Source organism: Tenebrio molitor, chromosome 9 (genome assembly GCF_963966145.1).
Source record: "Tenebrio molitor chromosome 9, icTenMoli1.1, whole genome shotgun sequence".
NCBI classification, from domain to species: Eukaryota; Metazoa; Arthropoda; class Insecta; order Coleoptera; family Tenebrionidae; genus Tenebrio; species Tenebrio molitor.
In genome coordinates, this window is record NC_091054.1 from 16,749,558 (window position 1) to 16,767,169 (window position 17,612).

A 17,612-nucleotide genomic window follows, 5' to 3' on the forward strand; every position below is an offset into this window, starting at 1 on the left:
GCCATCGTTCGAATCCTGGGTTATGGTCTTGAGTTCATACAAAAAAGCACTTTCAGTTTTCCCCGAATCATTTTAATTTAGTTTTTCCAGATTTTTCTCCAAATCTTCCACATTTTTTTTTTCATATACGGGGTGATCAAATAGGACTGTTTAAGTTGGTAACACTGAATTGTATTTTAAATCGTATAACAGGAGTAACTTTCGGTTGTTGATGGCTTGTCGTTGTTAATGCTATACCTACATCAGATATTTGTCAAATAAACCAACAAAACATACCCGGTTGCAGTGTTATAAATAACCGAATTTCGTAATTGTATTGCCAACTTAAACAGTCCTTTTTGATCACCCGGTATAATACAATAAGTGGTCTAATTTTTTCCGACAAAATTTGTCATTTAAGACATGAGTAGCTTTTGCAACGAAAATTACACGAGTCGACGAAGGAGACGAGTGTAATTTTCCAAAAGCAAAAGCTACGAATGCCTTAAATGACAAATTTTGCAGAAAAAATTAGACCACGAATTGTATTCGACTTGACAATCCACTGAGAAAATTTTTATCGAGTTGACCTAATAAATTTGACGTTTCATTTTGACATAAATTTTTTCGCTGAAAAACCACTAGTTGTTTTTTCACTCAGCTGGTTGTTTTTTCACTCTGCTCGGTGTTTTTTCACTATAAATCAATTTGATTGGTCCAAATTTGAAAATGCTGCAATTCGATTGGTTAAACATTTTCGAGTTGGAAACATTCAATTGAGTTATTTCCATCCCGGGACATATCGAACAAAAAAAAAAGAATTAATCAAATTCAAATGTTCCTATCGTCAGTTATGATCGAGAATGCATACAAAAATTATAATTTTTCGAGTTTGCCCGAATTTTTCGACTTTCCTTTGTAATTGTCTCGATTTTTTTTTCCAGAAAACTTTTTCACGACTATAACGAACAAAATTAAAAAAAATAATCATGCATATCGATCACAAAAAAGTACTATCAGTTTTTCCCGAATTTTCCAATTTTTCGGGCAAATTTTCCAGTTTTTCTTTGCATAAAAACCTCATACGGATTATTGCGAACATTAAAAAAAAAATTAGCCAAATCGTTCTAACCGTTCTCATAGAAAAAAGCACTTTCAGTTTTTCCCGAATTTTCCAATTTTCCGGGCAACTTTTCCATTTTTTTTTCTTTTTAAACCACCCCTGTACTAAAGCGAACAAAAGAAAAAAATAAATATTCAAATCGGTCAAGCCGTTTTTGAGTTTTAGCGAGACTAACGAACGGCGATTTATTTTTATATACAGGGTGACTGACGAAAAACCTTTGACGCTGTATCTTACTTATTTTTTATGCGATTTGAATAAATGACGCATCAAATGAAATAGTTTGAAAAACACTTCATTATTATACTATTCGATATTTTTTTAGACATCTATTTTTTGACAGACGATAGCCAACTTTTTTTTTTTTCAAATTACACTCTATATATTTTTTTATTCTTATTCGTTCTTATAAAGAATCTTCTTCTGAATATTCGTACATTAAAAGAAAAAACAAAAAATGTATTTTAATTGAAAAAAATTGAAAATCAAAAATCAAGTAATCAAATTTGTAAACAATACAAAATCTATTCTGGTTGCTCAAATTTCCTCAATGCTGTTGCAGACACTGTCGATACCTTCTAGAAATGCCCACTTTTGTGGGGTTTTTCTTGACATACTCGCACTATCTTTTTTCTTAACTTTTTTTGGGTACCTGGTGGGGTCAAATAAACATTGTCTCGAAAGTTTCCAATGAATATAAAGAAATCCAATGGATTCAAATCTGGGGATCTAGGGGGCCATCGAATAGCTCCATGAGCACCCATTCATCGTTCACCAACATAATTTAAATAATTTAAAAATACAAAATTCATGTGTGCATTATGTGGAATGGCGCCGTCCTGATGAAACACGACTCTATTCAACACTGCTAATGGTATCTCATCCAGAAAATTGCTTATTTCGTTTGATAATAAATAATATGATATTTTGTTTTCCACAGCAACATTATTATTATTATTATTATCATCAAACTGTTTTGACAAATGAATATTCAGAGCTTACTTAGTCATTTCGAGCATTTAGAACAAACTTCTCTCTTGTTTATTTTGGTCATTTGATTTTTAAATTTTGCTTCGATGTCCGGCTTTTTGTTGCAATGTATCGTGGGTTGCATTTTCTATTCCGTCGGGCTCATTATTCCTCGTAAATCACCCTGTATAGATTACAGGTAAAATAAAAAAAAATACATTAAAGTATAAAACGTCCAAAAATATTAGTTGAGATAGTCTATCTCTATGATATTTTAGAAAATTTAGAAAAGACAATAAAATCAGTACACAATATCATCCAATTACCAGAGTTACTAAAACTAAAGAGCTTAAAAATAAAATAGAAATTAAAAAAAATTGGTTTCGTTTATGATAAGAGAGTTATCCTAGAAAGCTTTGATACAATACCAATTGAATATTAATTATTAATATTAAACTTTTGTATGGTTTGGACATCCCTCACAAAAGTCTCGTTTATAAAAATGGCAGTAACCGAGAATATATTTTTTTTATTTAAGAAACTGACTCTTCATATACATAAAAATTTGTTACACAGTCATAGATTTGTAAACCAGTCCTAGACTGTGTGACAAATTTTTATGTGTATGAAGAGTCAGTTTCTTAAATTAAAAAAAATATTTTCGATTACTGCCATTTTTATAAACGAGACTTTTGTGAGGGATGTCCAAACCATACAAAAGTTTAAAATTATTCATGTTTTTCAATCCAGTTATGAATGAAAAACGTATTACTGGCTGCATTTAAATTTCGTCAGGGTTGGAAAGTTATGTGAATCACCTTATACAGGGTATTTTACGAGTGATAATGAACCCGGCGGAATTGAAAATGCAACCCATAATATATTTGCAACGCTAACGTGGATATTTGTTTCTTGAATTAAAAAACGTAAAACATTGTCAACTGTGCAGTTTCGTAAATTTTGACATAAATGTCATATTCACTTGGTTAAATGAAATTGTGAAAAAACAAAGAGTTTTTAGGAAATAGTAATTGACGTTGCCAACCTAATAACCATCAAGTAACTAGTGGCTCATACCAACATATCAACTTTGAGAGTTGTTTAAAAAAATGGAGTTTCTGCATGGCCAGCTCCATTAAACCTAAGACATCGACATGACAAGTACATGGCCAGCCCCATTAAACCTATGACATCTACATAACAAGTACATGACATGATCATGGGTTTAATGGAGCTGGCCATGCTTTCTGTTGGTTTTTCACATTGACATCTGTTTTGATTCTGTGGTTGTTGCATTATTAAATAATTCCTTTTTAGGTAATGTTTTTATAAAATCGGAATATTTTTCTCCTAATACAGCAACATGTTATTGTAACTATTGGGTAAACAAGATAATAAAATAAGTTATATAGCAGAGCGTAGAGCAGAATTCAGCAGTCGATCGAAGTAAACAGCAAGATACTCGTAAATAACAATAATACAAAAAACTATGGCATTCAAAACGTGTGCCTTTACAAAAAACTGGTTAGTAATAGCAGTTATAGTTATGTGTTTGTGTACCGAGTATTATTGCCAATGCACTGGGGGTGCTGATTGTACTAGTTGTACAGCAGCATGCACTGGTTGTGGAAACTGTCCAAATGCAGTAACGTGTACCGATTCTAAAAATTGTATCAACGCAGTAACATGTACTGGGTCTACAGACTGTTTTGAAGCCACAACATGTACTGACTCAACCAACTGTTACAAAGCTACAGCCTGTACCAATTCAACAGGATGTCCCAGACGTTAAGTTTTTTTATTGTCAACAATAATAAAACCCAAGTATTGTTATCTAAGCTAAAATATAATTGTAAGCTTAATGTGTATTCTATCCGATCTGTACCTTTGCCTCCCAAGGAGGATTATTTTGTACTGGGAGACAAATGGTTATCGGACATAATAAACTAATATAACTACATAATTTTGCCTTAGATTCCGCTGATTTCATTACATTTTATGATAAATGGTGTGTTTTCGATGAAAAATAGGATAAAATGAGAATTTGTGCTATCAACTCGGCCACCACGCGACCGCCTGCACCAATAAACCCGCGTGCCCCAAATGCCTCGAAACCCACGCCATCAACAACTGCGAGGCCGAGACCCCGAGGTGCCTCCACTGTGGAGGCGCCCACGCCGCTTGGTCACGTAAGTGCCCCAAAACTAAAGACGCGCCCATCACCGAACAGACACCAATCGCCCCCACATACACTATAAACCCCCCCACCGAGTTCGCCGACCCTGAAGTTCTCATTGATGAATCCGCGGAATTCAAAATCAACACAAAACAGACCGTCGTCTTCGTAACCAAGAACTTCTATGATCTCTTTCCCCTTCAGCGTCCCAGAATTCACGAATTAATTGAACTCGCGTCGCGACAGATATGATAGAGAAGCACCAACGCAAACGGCCGTAAATTTTCCGAATTTATAAGCGATCTCCCAATCTACCGTCTTGAGAACCGCTCGGCAACGTTTATTAGTCACATCAGCGTGGACGCGCAGTTGATAGTCGATCACATCGTAATTACCGAAAGTCTCACCGCGCACGTAGACGCACGTAGAATCAAATTAGACCCATTCTACTCAAAAACCTGCCCGACTCCGCCTTCCAAGCTTTGACCGTCTCAAATTCACGCTAGAAACTAACAATCTTCTTCCCCCCGAACAATCTGGCTTTCGTGCTGAACGCTCCACTCAAAACCCCCTTGCAGAACTTCAAATAGACATCACAAGACACGCCAACCTTGGCGAGTGCACCGTAGGTGTCTTCCTCGACATCGAAAGAGCAACCTCAAATTCATCAAACTTATATCCTCCTTCCTATCCAACAGATCCTGCAGGATCAAAGTGAACAGAACCCTCTCAAACACCGTCCACCTGAAAGCTGGAGTCCCCCAGGGCTCCGTACTTTCACCGTTACTTTACATTGTATACTGCAGAGATTTTCCCATTTCAGACATCCAGAGGACCAAGACGAGAATGTTCGCGGACGACACGGCCATCTGGTGCTCCCAGAGAAGCTCCGAGAAAGCCACGAGCATCGTCCAAAAAGAGCTTCACCGCATCGAGAAGTGGACCAACCATTGGTGAGTGAAGATCAATCCCACCAAAAGTCAATCCATCCTTTTCACTTTCCCTAAAGCGCAGAAACAAAGAACACTTTTTACACAATCTAGACTCACAATAAACCGCGACGTAATTCCGAAAAGCAACACCGTCCAATATTTAGGCATCACCGTTTCCTCCACTTGCACTCTACATGCGGATCTCAAGGCCACACTTAAAAAAGCGCGAAACCGAGCAAACTTACTTTATAAAATCCGAGGCCGACTTCGCGGCTGCGCCCCCGAAACACTCCTGCATACATATAATTCATTCATTCGACCGGTAATCGAATACAGAGCCCTCCTTTATTCAACGCTCCCAAAACGAACAGCGTTCAAAATTTATTCATTCGAACGGCACATACTCCGCGACATGTTCAGACTCCACCGGCAACACCCATCTAACACACTCTCTGACGTCACTAAAACAACACCGATCTCCGAGCGCCTCACGCTACACCAAGCACGCTACGTTGAACGCACATTTAACGGCAACAACACCAGAACTAAACAAACACTAGGTACACACTTCACATAAACTCCCGACAAAAAACGGACTTCTGAACCGCGTTCCAAAAAAACCTAAAGTCAAACTCAAACACCTCTCCACGGCCATACTTTCCTCAAAATACCCCGATCTTCCATCTGAACTCCAGCTACTTGTCGATGAGACACCTCTCTCGATGAGATGAAGCGGTCCACACTCCCAGTTCCCAAAGGACGAGTCCCCTTCCCCTTTCCCAGTTCCCCACTAACATCTGTTTCAGGTCACCAAGCTCCCGCAGGACCAAGAGGACACCAACCAGGAACCCACCCACCGCCGGAACCGACCAATGCCCAGGACCAGGACCAGGACAACGACCAGGACCCAGACCAGGAGCAGCAACAAAAAACCCACAATTATATAGAGCCACCTAAAACATTGAATTATATAGACTCACTTAACATAGAATTTTTTTTTGCATCTCTTGATTAATTTTTATACAGGGTGTTTTCGAAGTTGAGGGGTTCCTTCTAACACGAGATAGAGATATTTTCATATTTGATGGCGGAAACAAAAGATTGAGAAATGTCACAAATTTGTATTGTCAGTGTCAAATTTCTCAAAGACGTTCGTGATTTCGATAGAAATGCAGCAAATTGGCAATAAGAAAGTTATTCATCGTCGAACTAGAGAAATAATTTGTAATGCGTTTGATTATATGAGAATAACTTTTCCTTTAGAACCACTGACAAACATTGGCTTCCTTAAAATTTATTTTTTCAGTCTATTTAGCGAAAATTTAAATTTACCTAGACATTCCTTTTTACGGCGTTTATGAGAAATTTGACACTGACAATACAATTTTGTGACATTTCTCAGTCTTTTGTTTCCGTCACCAAATATGAAAATACCTCTACTATACATTATTCTTAAGAATTTTAGCCTAAATCTTCTTAGTAAAATGTTTGTATTAAGGGAGATAATTGATTGCATATTTTTATTGTTTTCTAAAATTTTGAGCCCGGTCCTGTCTATTTCTCCGCTGTCCTAGATTAATAACTGACGTGGCCCAGGATAGTGTCTTTCTGGAAATCGCTCTGCGTTCTCTCTGGACGCCGCAGCTGCATTCTGATAACGTGATAACATTGCCCATACATTAGCAACATATCTGTGAGCTCATTATTTTCGTAATGATAAAGCCATTCCGACTAATTAGATGACAACTCTGACAGTATTTTTGATTAACGTCCATGCTCATTTGATTTTTTTTTGTCAATTCTAATTTCTAAGGGGGTCATTCACGAAACTCGGTAAGGCTCGATAAGGCGTTGCAAATTCAAAACCATGACAACCGACATTGTTGAAGCATTGTATTTGCCGTTTCGTTAACGATTTGCAAATTTGCAAAGTTTCCTGAATCTCCCCCTTACAAATCAACGCAAATTTGAGCAGGACCGGTTTCAAAAATTTCAAAAAAATCAACTTATTGTATCTTCATTGCCGTACACATTTTACTAAGGTGACTTTGACTAAAACTCTTTTGAACAACGCATACTATCACAGGTTAAAAGGAACACGTCAACTTCGAAAACACCCTGTATACATATTTTTATTTATTTTTTTTTATTATACTTAAAATTGATCTTGTTTCCATTCTGCTGAAAAGGCCATAAGCCTCAGCGGCAGCTACATCTTTTATCACATTGTTACACAATATCTATAATGACATGTAATTACACACAAAACTGAATAAATGTATTTGAAATTAAAATTGAAATTGTACTGGTTACTCCGGATCTGATTGAGAAGGAGGCTTGAGTAAAGCTCTGAAACCATTCTGAGTCTTTTTCTTCATCCGAGAGGTCCCTGCGTTGGCACTATCGCCCAACCACCTCCCGCTCATACAAAAACCCGACATCATGGTCAACAAACCGAGGGGTCCCTGCGCTTGGCGTAATCGACCAGCCACCCCTCACACTAGCCGCCGTCAACAAGGGGTCCCTGCGCTGGCACCATCGTCCAACCACCCCTCGTCTGACCGCTCCAGCTCGTCACCGTCGTCGCTCCCAGACGCTCGGTGGCTCCCCGAGTGGATTTCTGTCATCTCTGCTGTCACTAAAGTGCCTAACATGCGGACCTATCAAAATGAACGTAACATGTTGCCGAATTTACCGTAATCATAATTAAGCGACTTTAAAACGTATTGATGGTGTTTGTATTAGACTCCAGAACATATTTTCAGTAAGCGACAATGAAGTCAAGTTCTTTTTGTGTATAAATTGAATCGTAGGTGAGTACAAGATAAATATGTAGCACGGATAGTGAAGGAAGAAACAACGACCCAATTGAAATGGCACAGGGATTTTGTAAGACCTATTATACTTTGCGATAGAGTTGTGAATTTATGGCTTGAGTCTGTTTTGGAATGAATTCCTGAAATTTGCCAACATTTTTGTAGATATTGTGAAGAACTTATTTCGGAAAATTGGGCAAAATTAATGAGAAATCTTTCATTTGAAAACATTTTTCCTTTAATAATTTCATTAGGAGAATCTGACTCGGAATTTGATTGAGATTTTGATGCAGGTAATGATGATTCAGAATTTCCTAATGAAATTATGGAAATTGAATAGTTTTGTTCTTTTTTGTCATGGACGATGGGTGTGTAAATATTTTGCAGAGAATTCGAATAAAGTAAGGCTTAACAAGTAGGTACAAGATTTTATACAATCTAGTTCTAGGAATGTTTTGGTTAAATTGAAAAATTCATTGAGAAATTACTAACTGGTTGGTTAAGACACTGTATAGATGGGTTATCTAAGTGGTGCATAAATTAACAGGAGCCACTTCGTCTTTCGGTCCCGGTCCCTACTATTCTGTAGTCTGTTCAAGTCAGTTTCCTGTTTTGTTAAATTGTATTAAAAATGTGTGAGTATTGTTCTATTGCAAACTAGTAAAACTGACAACAACATGTACTGACTCAACCAACTGTTACAAAGCTACAGCCTGTACCAATTCAACAGGATGTCCCGGACGTTAAGTTTTTTTTTATTGTCAAACGAATATAAGAAACGTCATGATATATTCGCTAAAATTATACACATGAATTTAGCTGTTAAATTCAATTTATTAATGGATACACAACCACATTACATTTATAAACCAGAAAGTTGTTTAGAAAATGACAATTACAAATTATATTTTGATCGCACAGTTTTAACTGACATTCACATTCAACATAACAGACCAGACATTATTATTTTAAATAAACAACAAAAGCAAGCATCTCTTTTAGATATAGCTGTTCCAAATTCACATAATATAACAGACATATAACATAAAAATTAATACATATTTAGAGCTCTCCGGTGCTATGAGAAATCTTTGGTGTTTAGAAAAAATTTCGATTTTACCACTTATAATTTCAGCAATGGGAATAGTACCGCAATCTCTTTTTAAAAATTTAAAAATTCTGGATTTAGGGAACACATTGGTAGTTGAAATTCAAAAAGGTATATTATTATACTCATGTCACATCGTAAGGAAATTCCTTAACATTGACACAGAACATAATAAAACACAACAAAGTCAAAATGTGGCGGCGAGACGGCGGTAATTATGTTGATTAGCACTGCACTATTACTTGATAGTAATATCCGTAATAGTGTATGTACTCCGGCAAAATAGCCATGCCGCCGGTTGGTGGAAGGTTCAATAATAAATAAATCATGTAATTATTTGTATACGTTATCACTTGAAAAGATATCATATTTGTACTAGTACGAATGTTCAATGTCTTATCGTTTAAAGATAAAACAATATTTTTACAATAACAAAATTTTGAAATCATAAGAAAACGTGCCCTTAAGGCTGTATGACACGATGCTAAATTTTGTAGAAAATTTGTTAGAAAATGAGAGAGGACCAATGAACGATCAGGATCTGACAAAGACAGACTATGATGCTGATCGTTCATTGGTCCTGATCGAGGGTCTCTCTCATTTTCTAACAAATTTTCTAAAAAATTTAGCATCGTATCAAACAAGCTTTACCATTTTTTAATGAGATACCAATAATAAAAATATACCTATATATTATCACATAGGTATTTTTATTTTTAAATAATATAAATATTTACACAGTTTCATACATTTGAATTTCTTTTAGATAATTCTCTGCCGCTTCCCACAGAAATATAAATTGTTCCTGTAAAAGAAATTTAAAATAGAATTTCTAACGCTTTTGATTTTTGTTCTAATAGAAATACCTCGCTTTTCAAAAAATCCTGACGGAAAGACTTAATCTTCCTTACAGAAGAGCAAACATCACACACTTCTTCTATTTTCATCCTTCCAATATTATACAACATGGCGACGTACAAACCCGAAGCTGTTAACCCGTCACTGCAAAAAACTTATCACAATCCTTCAACACGAAATATTTTGTTTACATACTGACACGTGACCAACACAGGATTTGACCCTTTCAACACGTCCTTTGTCTCGATACAGAAATTTACAAAATCGGCAATATCTTCAGGACAGTTCGATGCGGTTGGCCAATTTTTCAGAGATAATATTTCAATCGGGGTTTGCTTCTGCAAAAAAATGTACCTATTTCAACTCTACCAGCAAGCAATTTTTCTCTCGTACCTTTACTCCTGTCAAAACTACTTTAATCCAACTATAATTCTTCAATTTGGTGGTGGAGTCGTGTTTAACACGTGTTGATTTCGAGGGATTCATTTGTGGGTGGTGCTTGTCGGGCCATATGCGACACTTCTGCAAAACTAGTTTAGGAGCGTGTAAAAATAATTTGAGAGTCTTACTTGTCGACACCACTGAGGTTCATTCAAGGATATGATTACGGTAATATTCAACTCCTCCATAAATTGCCAAAAGTAGGCGAGAGAGTGTTGTGATGGATGTGGTGCTATCACAAACTGGTGAGATTTTGTAAAACGGTCTACCCATACGGTACTGAGAGTATCTACGTATGTGTACTGGTGTTCTTCAAGAGGTGGGTTCTCAGCCAACATTTCTTCATGAAGAACTGAAACGTGAGGTACACTATATTGTTTGTCGTTTCAAGCACAGTACTACCTTCCGCCTTTATCATTTTGGCTTGTTGATCCAACCACAACATCTCTTGCAAATGCTCCAAATGCTTTTGTATCTCTTCGTTGCTGATCAATAGCGGCAAATTCAAGTCAAAATTGTCACACTTAACACCAGTACCACCAACCACTGTATTCTCCAGAACCACCAGATGCGCCAACAGGTAGTGCCTGATGTTGCCTACCACAGCAGCCGGGTACACGGCAAGGTTTTGCAGAGTTCTCGAGATGTCAACCTCTTCATCTCTGGCTTGTCTCAAGCACATGTCACACAACAACGCAAAACCTACAACCTCAATTCCAGAACTACACGAGCATTGTAGAATTTGATGTGTTCCTAACGAACCTGCAGTGCACCAAAATCGGAGACTCCGATCTTAAGGGTAACTTTAACATCTCTCGGAAAAATGCCGCAGCGCTTGACAGATTCGGTACGTCAGGTTCCGACCACGACGAAAAGTACAGTTGGTCAATCTAGAACGAAACTGCAAGAACGTTTGCATCATAAGGTACTAGTACGTACTTCTCTTGTTTGTCTTTGACAGGTCAAAGCATATTTTCTGCAACTGAAATCGACGAACACTTTTTCGGAAATTAATTCGATAGACACGGCGTCCTCTTCTGCTTGGTGAGAACTAGAAGGCCAAAAATTTTGAGCTAGTTCCTGGAATAGAGTAGCAATAGATGACTTAGTAATTGGAGAAAGACTTACGTATTGATCAGCATTGTCGAGCAATATTGTGTGTTGGATGTTTTCGTCCCAAATTAGCTTAAAGAAGTCGTCAACATATCGTAAATCTGGCAATTCTGAAGCTATGTATACTTTTGTCTTGGTACCTTTCTGGAAAAATTTGATTATAAGAAGTCGCAAGATCTAGAAATGTAATATGTACCTTAAAATGTATCTCGATGTCTTCCCAAAGGAAATCTCCTCTTGTGGTCTCGTAAATGTTTTTGTCAACATTATTTATGATGCTCTAAACACATCGAGAATTTATCATTATATTTTCTGGTTTTTATGTTATTACCTGATACTCCTTTACGAGTGATCCAGTGTGCAGAAAATCTGATACATATTTTCTGAATTCTGACAACTGTATCGCCTTTGTATACTTTGAAACATTGACGTATTCATTCTGGAAGAAATATTTTAAGCAAGATGGTGTTGTAGTTGCGATTTCATTTTACATTTAAAGCACCACTCAAACTACATAAAAATCGAAACACTTCTGAGACGATCTAGAAAAACACAAGTCATCTCTAGTAGATCTTTTAAGAAATATAAGTTCCTTGAGTGGTGCTTTAATCTTCAAATCAGGAAAATATCTCACATCAGTTATTGATCTTAAGGCAATTTCCTCGAAAAAATTACTATCTTCTGAAAAACAAAAAATTACAGCAATTCTACACACAATTGAAAAATCACTTACCTGGCACATTTCTTTTTTTTATCATGCGACAAGTTAGCCATCTAAAGCATCATTTTTGTCAAAGAAAATTAATTCGCAAATGATTACTTACCCTGTGAGAGAAATAACAAAGACTGATCCTACTACAATTAGAGAAATTACGACAATTAATTCAAACGACTCATCGTCTTTGTCGTTGTCTTCAATATTCAGAACACTGCGTGGTGTTGTTGAAACGATGTTTTCTAGTTCTTTATTCTTATTTGTAGTCGAGTCTGACAATTTTACTCCCGGAAGAGAGACACCAGAAGTATAAGCAATCGACGAGAAATTTATTCCAAGTGTTTCTTTATTTATAATGGAAGAAGGTGTCCCCCATGAAGGAGTCACGATTTCGACTATCAGCTCACGACCAGCAATGCCGTTATCAGCTGAGATTTTTATCCTATACTGAGTTGTCGGCGATAGTTCTTTCTTCTCTATCTGATAAGTACCGAAAAAGCATAGAAGAATACACATTTAGAATGTACTCAGTACTCACTCTGTGATAATAATCCAACGTGTAGTTCAGTTTGCTGGCTGATACTGGTTTCGAATAATAAGTGACGTTTCGAAACTTGGGCAAAAGAGTAACCTGAAAAAGCATTATGTCGCCGTTGGTCTCATTGGGATGTTTCCATCTCAACTCCAGATCATTTGTGGGAGTCCAATTATAACGTAAATCATACGGCGGTTTTGATGGTTCTGAAGACAAATTCTCAACAATCTTTTTAAGAGTAGCGGTCACTTACCAATGATGGTCCTAGCTTCGATTCGTCTAATTTTGCCAAAATTTTGGATACCTCTGTTTAGACCTCGCACATCGATTTCATAAGTTTGGTAACGTTTCAAATCAGAGATTGTGACACACTGATAGGTTGGCCATAACTTGCACGGTGAATCCGTCACGTTTATCGAGCTACCAGAGCTACTCTTCGAGTGGTACCGGATGTTGTACAGTACTAAAACACCTGTTGGAGGGTACGGCTCCCGCCACCTCAACGAGATCGAACTCTCACTTTTCGAATACACCAACAACTCTCTCACCTCGTTGGCAACCGAAAAATTAGTTTGAAATTTTTGCTTCTGCGTAACACTGTTTTCAAATTTGGTGCTTCGCGAAAATTTGACTTGCAAAGTATAGTTTGAATAAGGAAAAAGATTGGACCAGGTATGGATTAGGGGGTTGTTTTGAATCTTTTCGGTCTTGGACATACACCACTGGTGGGAGCAACTCAGTGTCACTTCCTTCCACAATAACCCTCGGAGTTTATTGCAATCGATTGGAGAGAATTCAACCTGGACCGAAGAAGCGTTCACTCTCGAAATCTCGATCCTGGGGATTTCTTCTCCGTAGATATCTTCTAAAAATGTTCATGTGACAGTATCTAGAACAAGTTTTCTTTACCTGAGGCAGGAGTTTCGTAACGTTTCGTCAAAGGTGTTGACTGAAAAGAGGTGTTGTTGGTGGATACTGAGAACGAATAAATAGAGTAAGGATTCAATCTGGTGAATTTGATTTTCGACTCTTTGGTCATGTTTTTGGATTGCGCAACTACACCTAACGAGTTTTTGCAAGCTTTGTGTCCTAAAAGCTAGAAGACACGTAATCAGGAATGAACCAAAACTTTTGCTCACCTGATATTCTACAGTATAATGTGAGAAAACCCCATTGATGCGCTTAGGTTTGTCCCATTCTAAGCACAAAGAGTCGGGTGAAATGTCAACAAAATTTAATGTGGATATCTTTTCTGGAACTAGAGAAAAATTTATATTTAAAATCGAAAAAGTCTGACTCCATACTTCCTTCTTTAGTTCTAAAGCGTATTAATGTTTCTTGGGAATCACACCGAATGCTGACATTATATTCGCTAAATGGAGTCAAATCTTTGACAAAAATATATTGTTGAGATATTTTTGCTTCCTTGCCTTTCAAATATACCTCACATTCAGTAAACCTGCAAATATCCTTGTGCACCGATTTCAGAAGAGAAATGTTTGCAGTGGAGTTTGACACCTCGAGTGAAACGCTTTCTTTACTAATTTCTGCAAAAATGCATAATTGACACGTTTCAAAATTTTTCCAAAACAGTACCCAAACATTTCGTAGTAATTGTTGTCCACCTTTCTTTGTTCCCATTGTCTCCAGTTGTCATCACCGTTCTAACATTATATTTTGTCTTTGCTTTCAATTTTGTGATATTTACAGTGACCTCCTGTCCAAGTGGGTAGCTCCCATCAATTTGTTTCCATTTCTTATCAGTCTGTTCCTGTTGGATTACAATTTCATTCTTTCGTTCTGACAGACTCAACTGAAGATCTCACCTTATATTCGACTATGTAATCTGCTTTTTCGTTAAAATTCTTGGAACTTGATATCTCAATTGTAGCTTCTGTGGAGCCCACGCGGCACGGCACAAGTGTGGCAAAAGTTTCTACTCGCAAAAAAAATTAACTTTACATTTTACAATTTACTCTCATGTCTTACGTCTAACCGTGTCCTTTGGACAATTGTGCCCAAAATAGTTCTTGTCACAAACTGAAATGATAATTTTGATATATCAAAAACTTAAATTACGTACATACCATCAGCACAGTCAGCATTTTTAATCCCAGCAGAACAGGAACAGATAGAATTGCCTTTGTACTTTTTAATAACTCTTGCTTGACCACAATTTTCGGATAACCATCTACACGGTACGCAAAATGTTCTGTCGTTGTCTTGAAGATTTATCACTAAGTATATTGTCATCTTAGAAAAAACCACTTACCATCAGCATTTATCACTCTTTGAGTTGATATGATATCGTCGCTATTTAAAGAAATCATCTGACACAATTTGGCTTTCTCTGATTTAATAATACGAAATTCTGAAACCACGATTTGTACTTATCATGGAACATGCAAAACCCAGAAATATTTTGATGAAACTTTGTACAATAATTGGGCCACAACTAAGATAAAACGGTGAAACTTTCAGTATCATTGGTCCTCAAACCAAGCACGACAACACCGTAACACATTGGCCACATTTCGTCCCACACGATGAGCGTTTGCCTTATAGGAAAGACCTGCTTCTCGCATTCCGATAAAGCTGACCCTTTCAAATTACGTGCTGCTAATGGGCCCGTCTTCGTACTGGTGGCATAGTATAGCCTAAATCTGCGATATACTGAAGTTATTGATGATAACTGATAGTCAAGAATAAAAAGAAATGCATGTTAGGATAAAAATAATCTAAAAGATTCGGGTATTTTTTTCAAGAATTTCTTTATCATCATTTTATCTTTAGTTAACATCTAATTACTGTACCAAAACTTTCATCAAAATATATTCACTATTTTTGAAATAAGAAAAAATCGTTTGTTATAAGCTTTGTTACATTTTTTTTATAATAAATTAAAGCGGTGCAAATGGAAGAACTTTTACCATCTTGTAGACACTGTCTTAGACTATCGATGGCCCAAAATTTCTTTCCAGCATTTGAACCAATAGTGGAAACCGATAAAATTACTTCTTCTTGCAAAACGTTGTACTGTATCACCTTGATTTCTGACCATTTACCTTCCAACTGGTTTGAATTAATTCAGATCATCTGTTCCATTCCTTAATAGTTACCTTGGGTCCATGAGTTCTCTCCAGAACTTTCTGATTTGTATTATTTGGGTCACTTAGTGTTAATTTTATTTTACAGTGTGGACACATCAACACCCATATCGAAAGACAAATCGTACCATCCACGACAGGTAAACCTGGTCCTATTTTTACATTCTCCACCTCTTTATCAGTATACAGATATTCCACTAGAAAATTTCTTATTAATTTATTTACCTTTCTTGGTTGTGTTGACATACACTGATTCAGTTTCCAAAGACCTACAACATCATTGCTGTGAATAATTAAATGCTTTACTCTCAAGGCACTGTCATGGAAGGTAATAATTTCTCTTTTATCAGACAGGTTGGTCAAACTAATTTGGCGCCCATTTTTCCTCAGTTCAAAATGAGACCATTTCATTCCATAAAGATATTCATCAATCATACCCTGCAACACCATGCGACATTTGCTTATAGAATGACCATAATATCTCTATTTTACCCGTTTCTCGTTCAAATTTTTACTGCAGTTGTAGTGTTGATGAGGTAGGACTTCATTAACAATGGACGACAACAAGTTTACGTCGAAGCATTTCACCACGGAAGTTTTTTTGTTTGACATGTGTCTTAGCTGAAACCAGTAACAACTTGCGTTTGTGAGGTCGTCATTTTCACAAAGAAATAAATGAGCATCGCTCTCTATTCGAATTGAGAACGGGATCAGGAAATTTTGTGGTAAATGTGAAGCGGCAGTGATGAAATTGTGCTTCGGAATACTCGGATTGGTTACGAAGACTTTCATTTCTGTGAAAATTAAAATGGTACTTGTTACCAGGAATCTAAAATAGAATTTTACCTTCCCATCGTCGGTCCAGAATGATTTCATTATTCAGAGATTTTTTTAATTTCCAAGACTGGTCAAAGTGAAATGTCTTATTTTCCTCTATGGAGATGCTCACGAAGTTCTTATCATGGTTTGGTATATACCTTGACACTAAAAGATTAAATGCAACAAACGATGTGTAGTTAACTTAAAGACTAACATTTTTATCAATACATATTTATAATATTTTTCATCTTTGGTTGATTAAGATAAAACCAGGAGAACATATTGATGCTAGAGATTGAAATAAGATTTAGAAAGCAAGCAAGCTTTTCTGTCTTGTAAACTTACGTAAGTATTTGTTTTTAATTGAAAACTTACCTTGATTGTCGTCAGTATTTTCATCAATCCAACTTAAGGCCTCAGTACTGTTGGTCACGCAATACGTAACTCCTTTAAGATTATCAATCAAAAAGAATTGGTTGTGACAATTTGAACTACTTAACCAAGTAAGTACAACTAAATAAATGTGTACAAGTGACAACACTTTCGACATTTTATTGCCCAAAAGACATACATTTTAACCGCGCACGAACATAGTCGAACAAGATATAATTTACTCATATCATTCACGATCATTAGATAACACTTGATAAAATTTTGATACTTGATAGACCTAATGGTGTCGACATATCATAATCTAAGATTAATTACGAATTTGACAATCTTCATGTCGTAATGCGTAATTATTTTCTTATATTCAACTGAAACATTGCTACTTGGAAATTCTTTAAAACTCCAAATTTCTCGTGAACGAGAAAGTCCGTTATGTTATTAAAATTCGTTTACTTTTTCGTAGTAAAAAGTGTACATAGAATGACTAAGTATGACATTTGAAAGTACATAGTTGTATAACAGATAAATATG

General features: G+C 36.4%; 1 protein-coding gene and 1 long non-coding RNA gene across 8 annotated transcripts; one reads left to right on the forward strand and one right to left on the reverse strand.

Moving 5' to 3' along the window:
• Positions 1-2,661: 2,661 nt before the first annotated feature.
• On the forward strand, positions 2,662-6,726 carry LOC138137909 (uncharacterized). Of its 2 annotated transcripts, none has more exons than XR_011161915.1 (2): positions 2,662-3,595; positions 4,046-6,726. It is a non-coding gene; the product is annotated as an uncharacterized lncRNA (long non-coding RNA). The 2 variants fall into 2 exon arrangements; XR_011161916.1 differs by having other exon boundaries at positions 4,102-6,726.
• Positions 6,727-9,778: 3,052 nt separating this feature from the next.
• On the reverse strand, positions 9,779-17,309 carry LOC138137908 (receptor-type tyrosine-protein phosphatase U-like). 6 transcript variants are annotated; one of them, XM_069057507.1, is made up of 30 exons: positions 17,067-17,307; positions 16,719-16,856; positions 16,365-16,666; positions 16,121-16,310; positions 15,885-16,069; positions 15,696-15,837; positions 15,038-15,136; positions 14,853-14,987; positions 14,755-14,805; positions 14,592-14,701; positions 14,362-14,536; positions 14,070-14,312; positions 13,905-14,023; positions 13,675-13,861; positions 13,019-13,630; positions 12,769-12,971; positions 12,340-12,710; positions 12,249-12,289; positions 12,150-12,193; positions 11,847-11,954; positions 11,712-11,795; positions 11,531-11,659; positions 11,342-11,482; positions 11,165-11,292; positions 10,805-11,124; positions 10,531-10,754; positions 10,355-10,483; positions 10,157-10,299; positions 9,970-10,105; positions 9,779-9,908 (listed from the first exon to the last, which is right to left on the reverse strand). In XM_069057507.1, exons 1-30 carry the CDS (start codon positions 17,239-17,241, stop codon positions 9,837-9,839), a joined length of 5,136 nt encoding a protein of 1,711 aa, XP_068913608.1. In that variant the 5' UTR covers positions 17,242-17,307; the 3' UTR covers positions 9,779-9,836. The 6 variants fall into 6 exon arrangements, 5 of the variants coding, with proteins under 5 accessions (XP_068913608.1, XP_068913609.1, XP_068913607.1 ...); XM_069057508.1 differs by having other exon boundaries at positions 10,531-10,742; positions 12,150-12,196; XM_069057506.1 differs by having other exon boundaries at positions 12,150-12,196.
• Between the last annotated feature and the right edge of the window lie 303 nt (positions 17,310-17,612).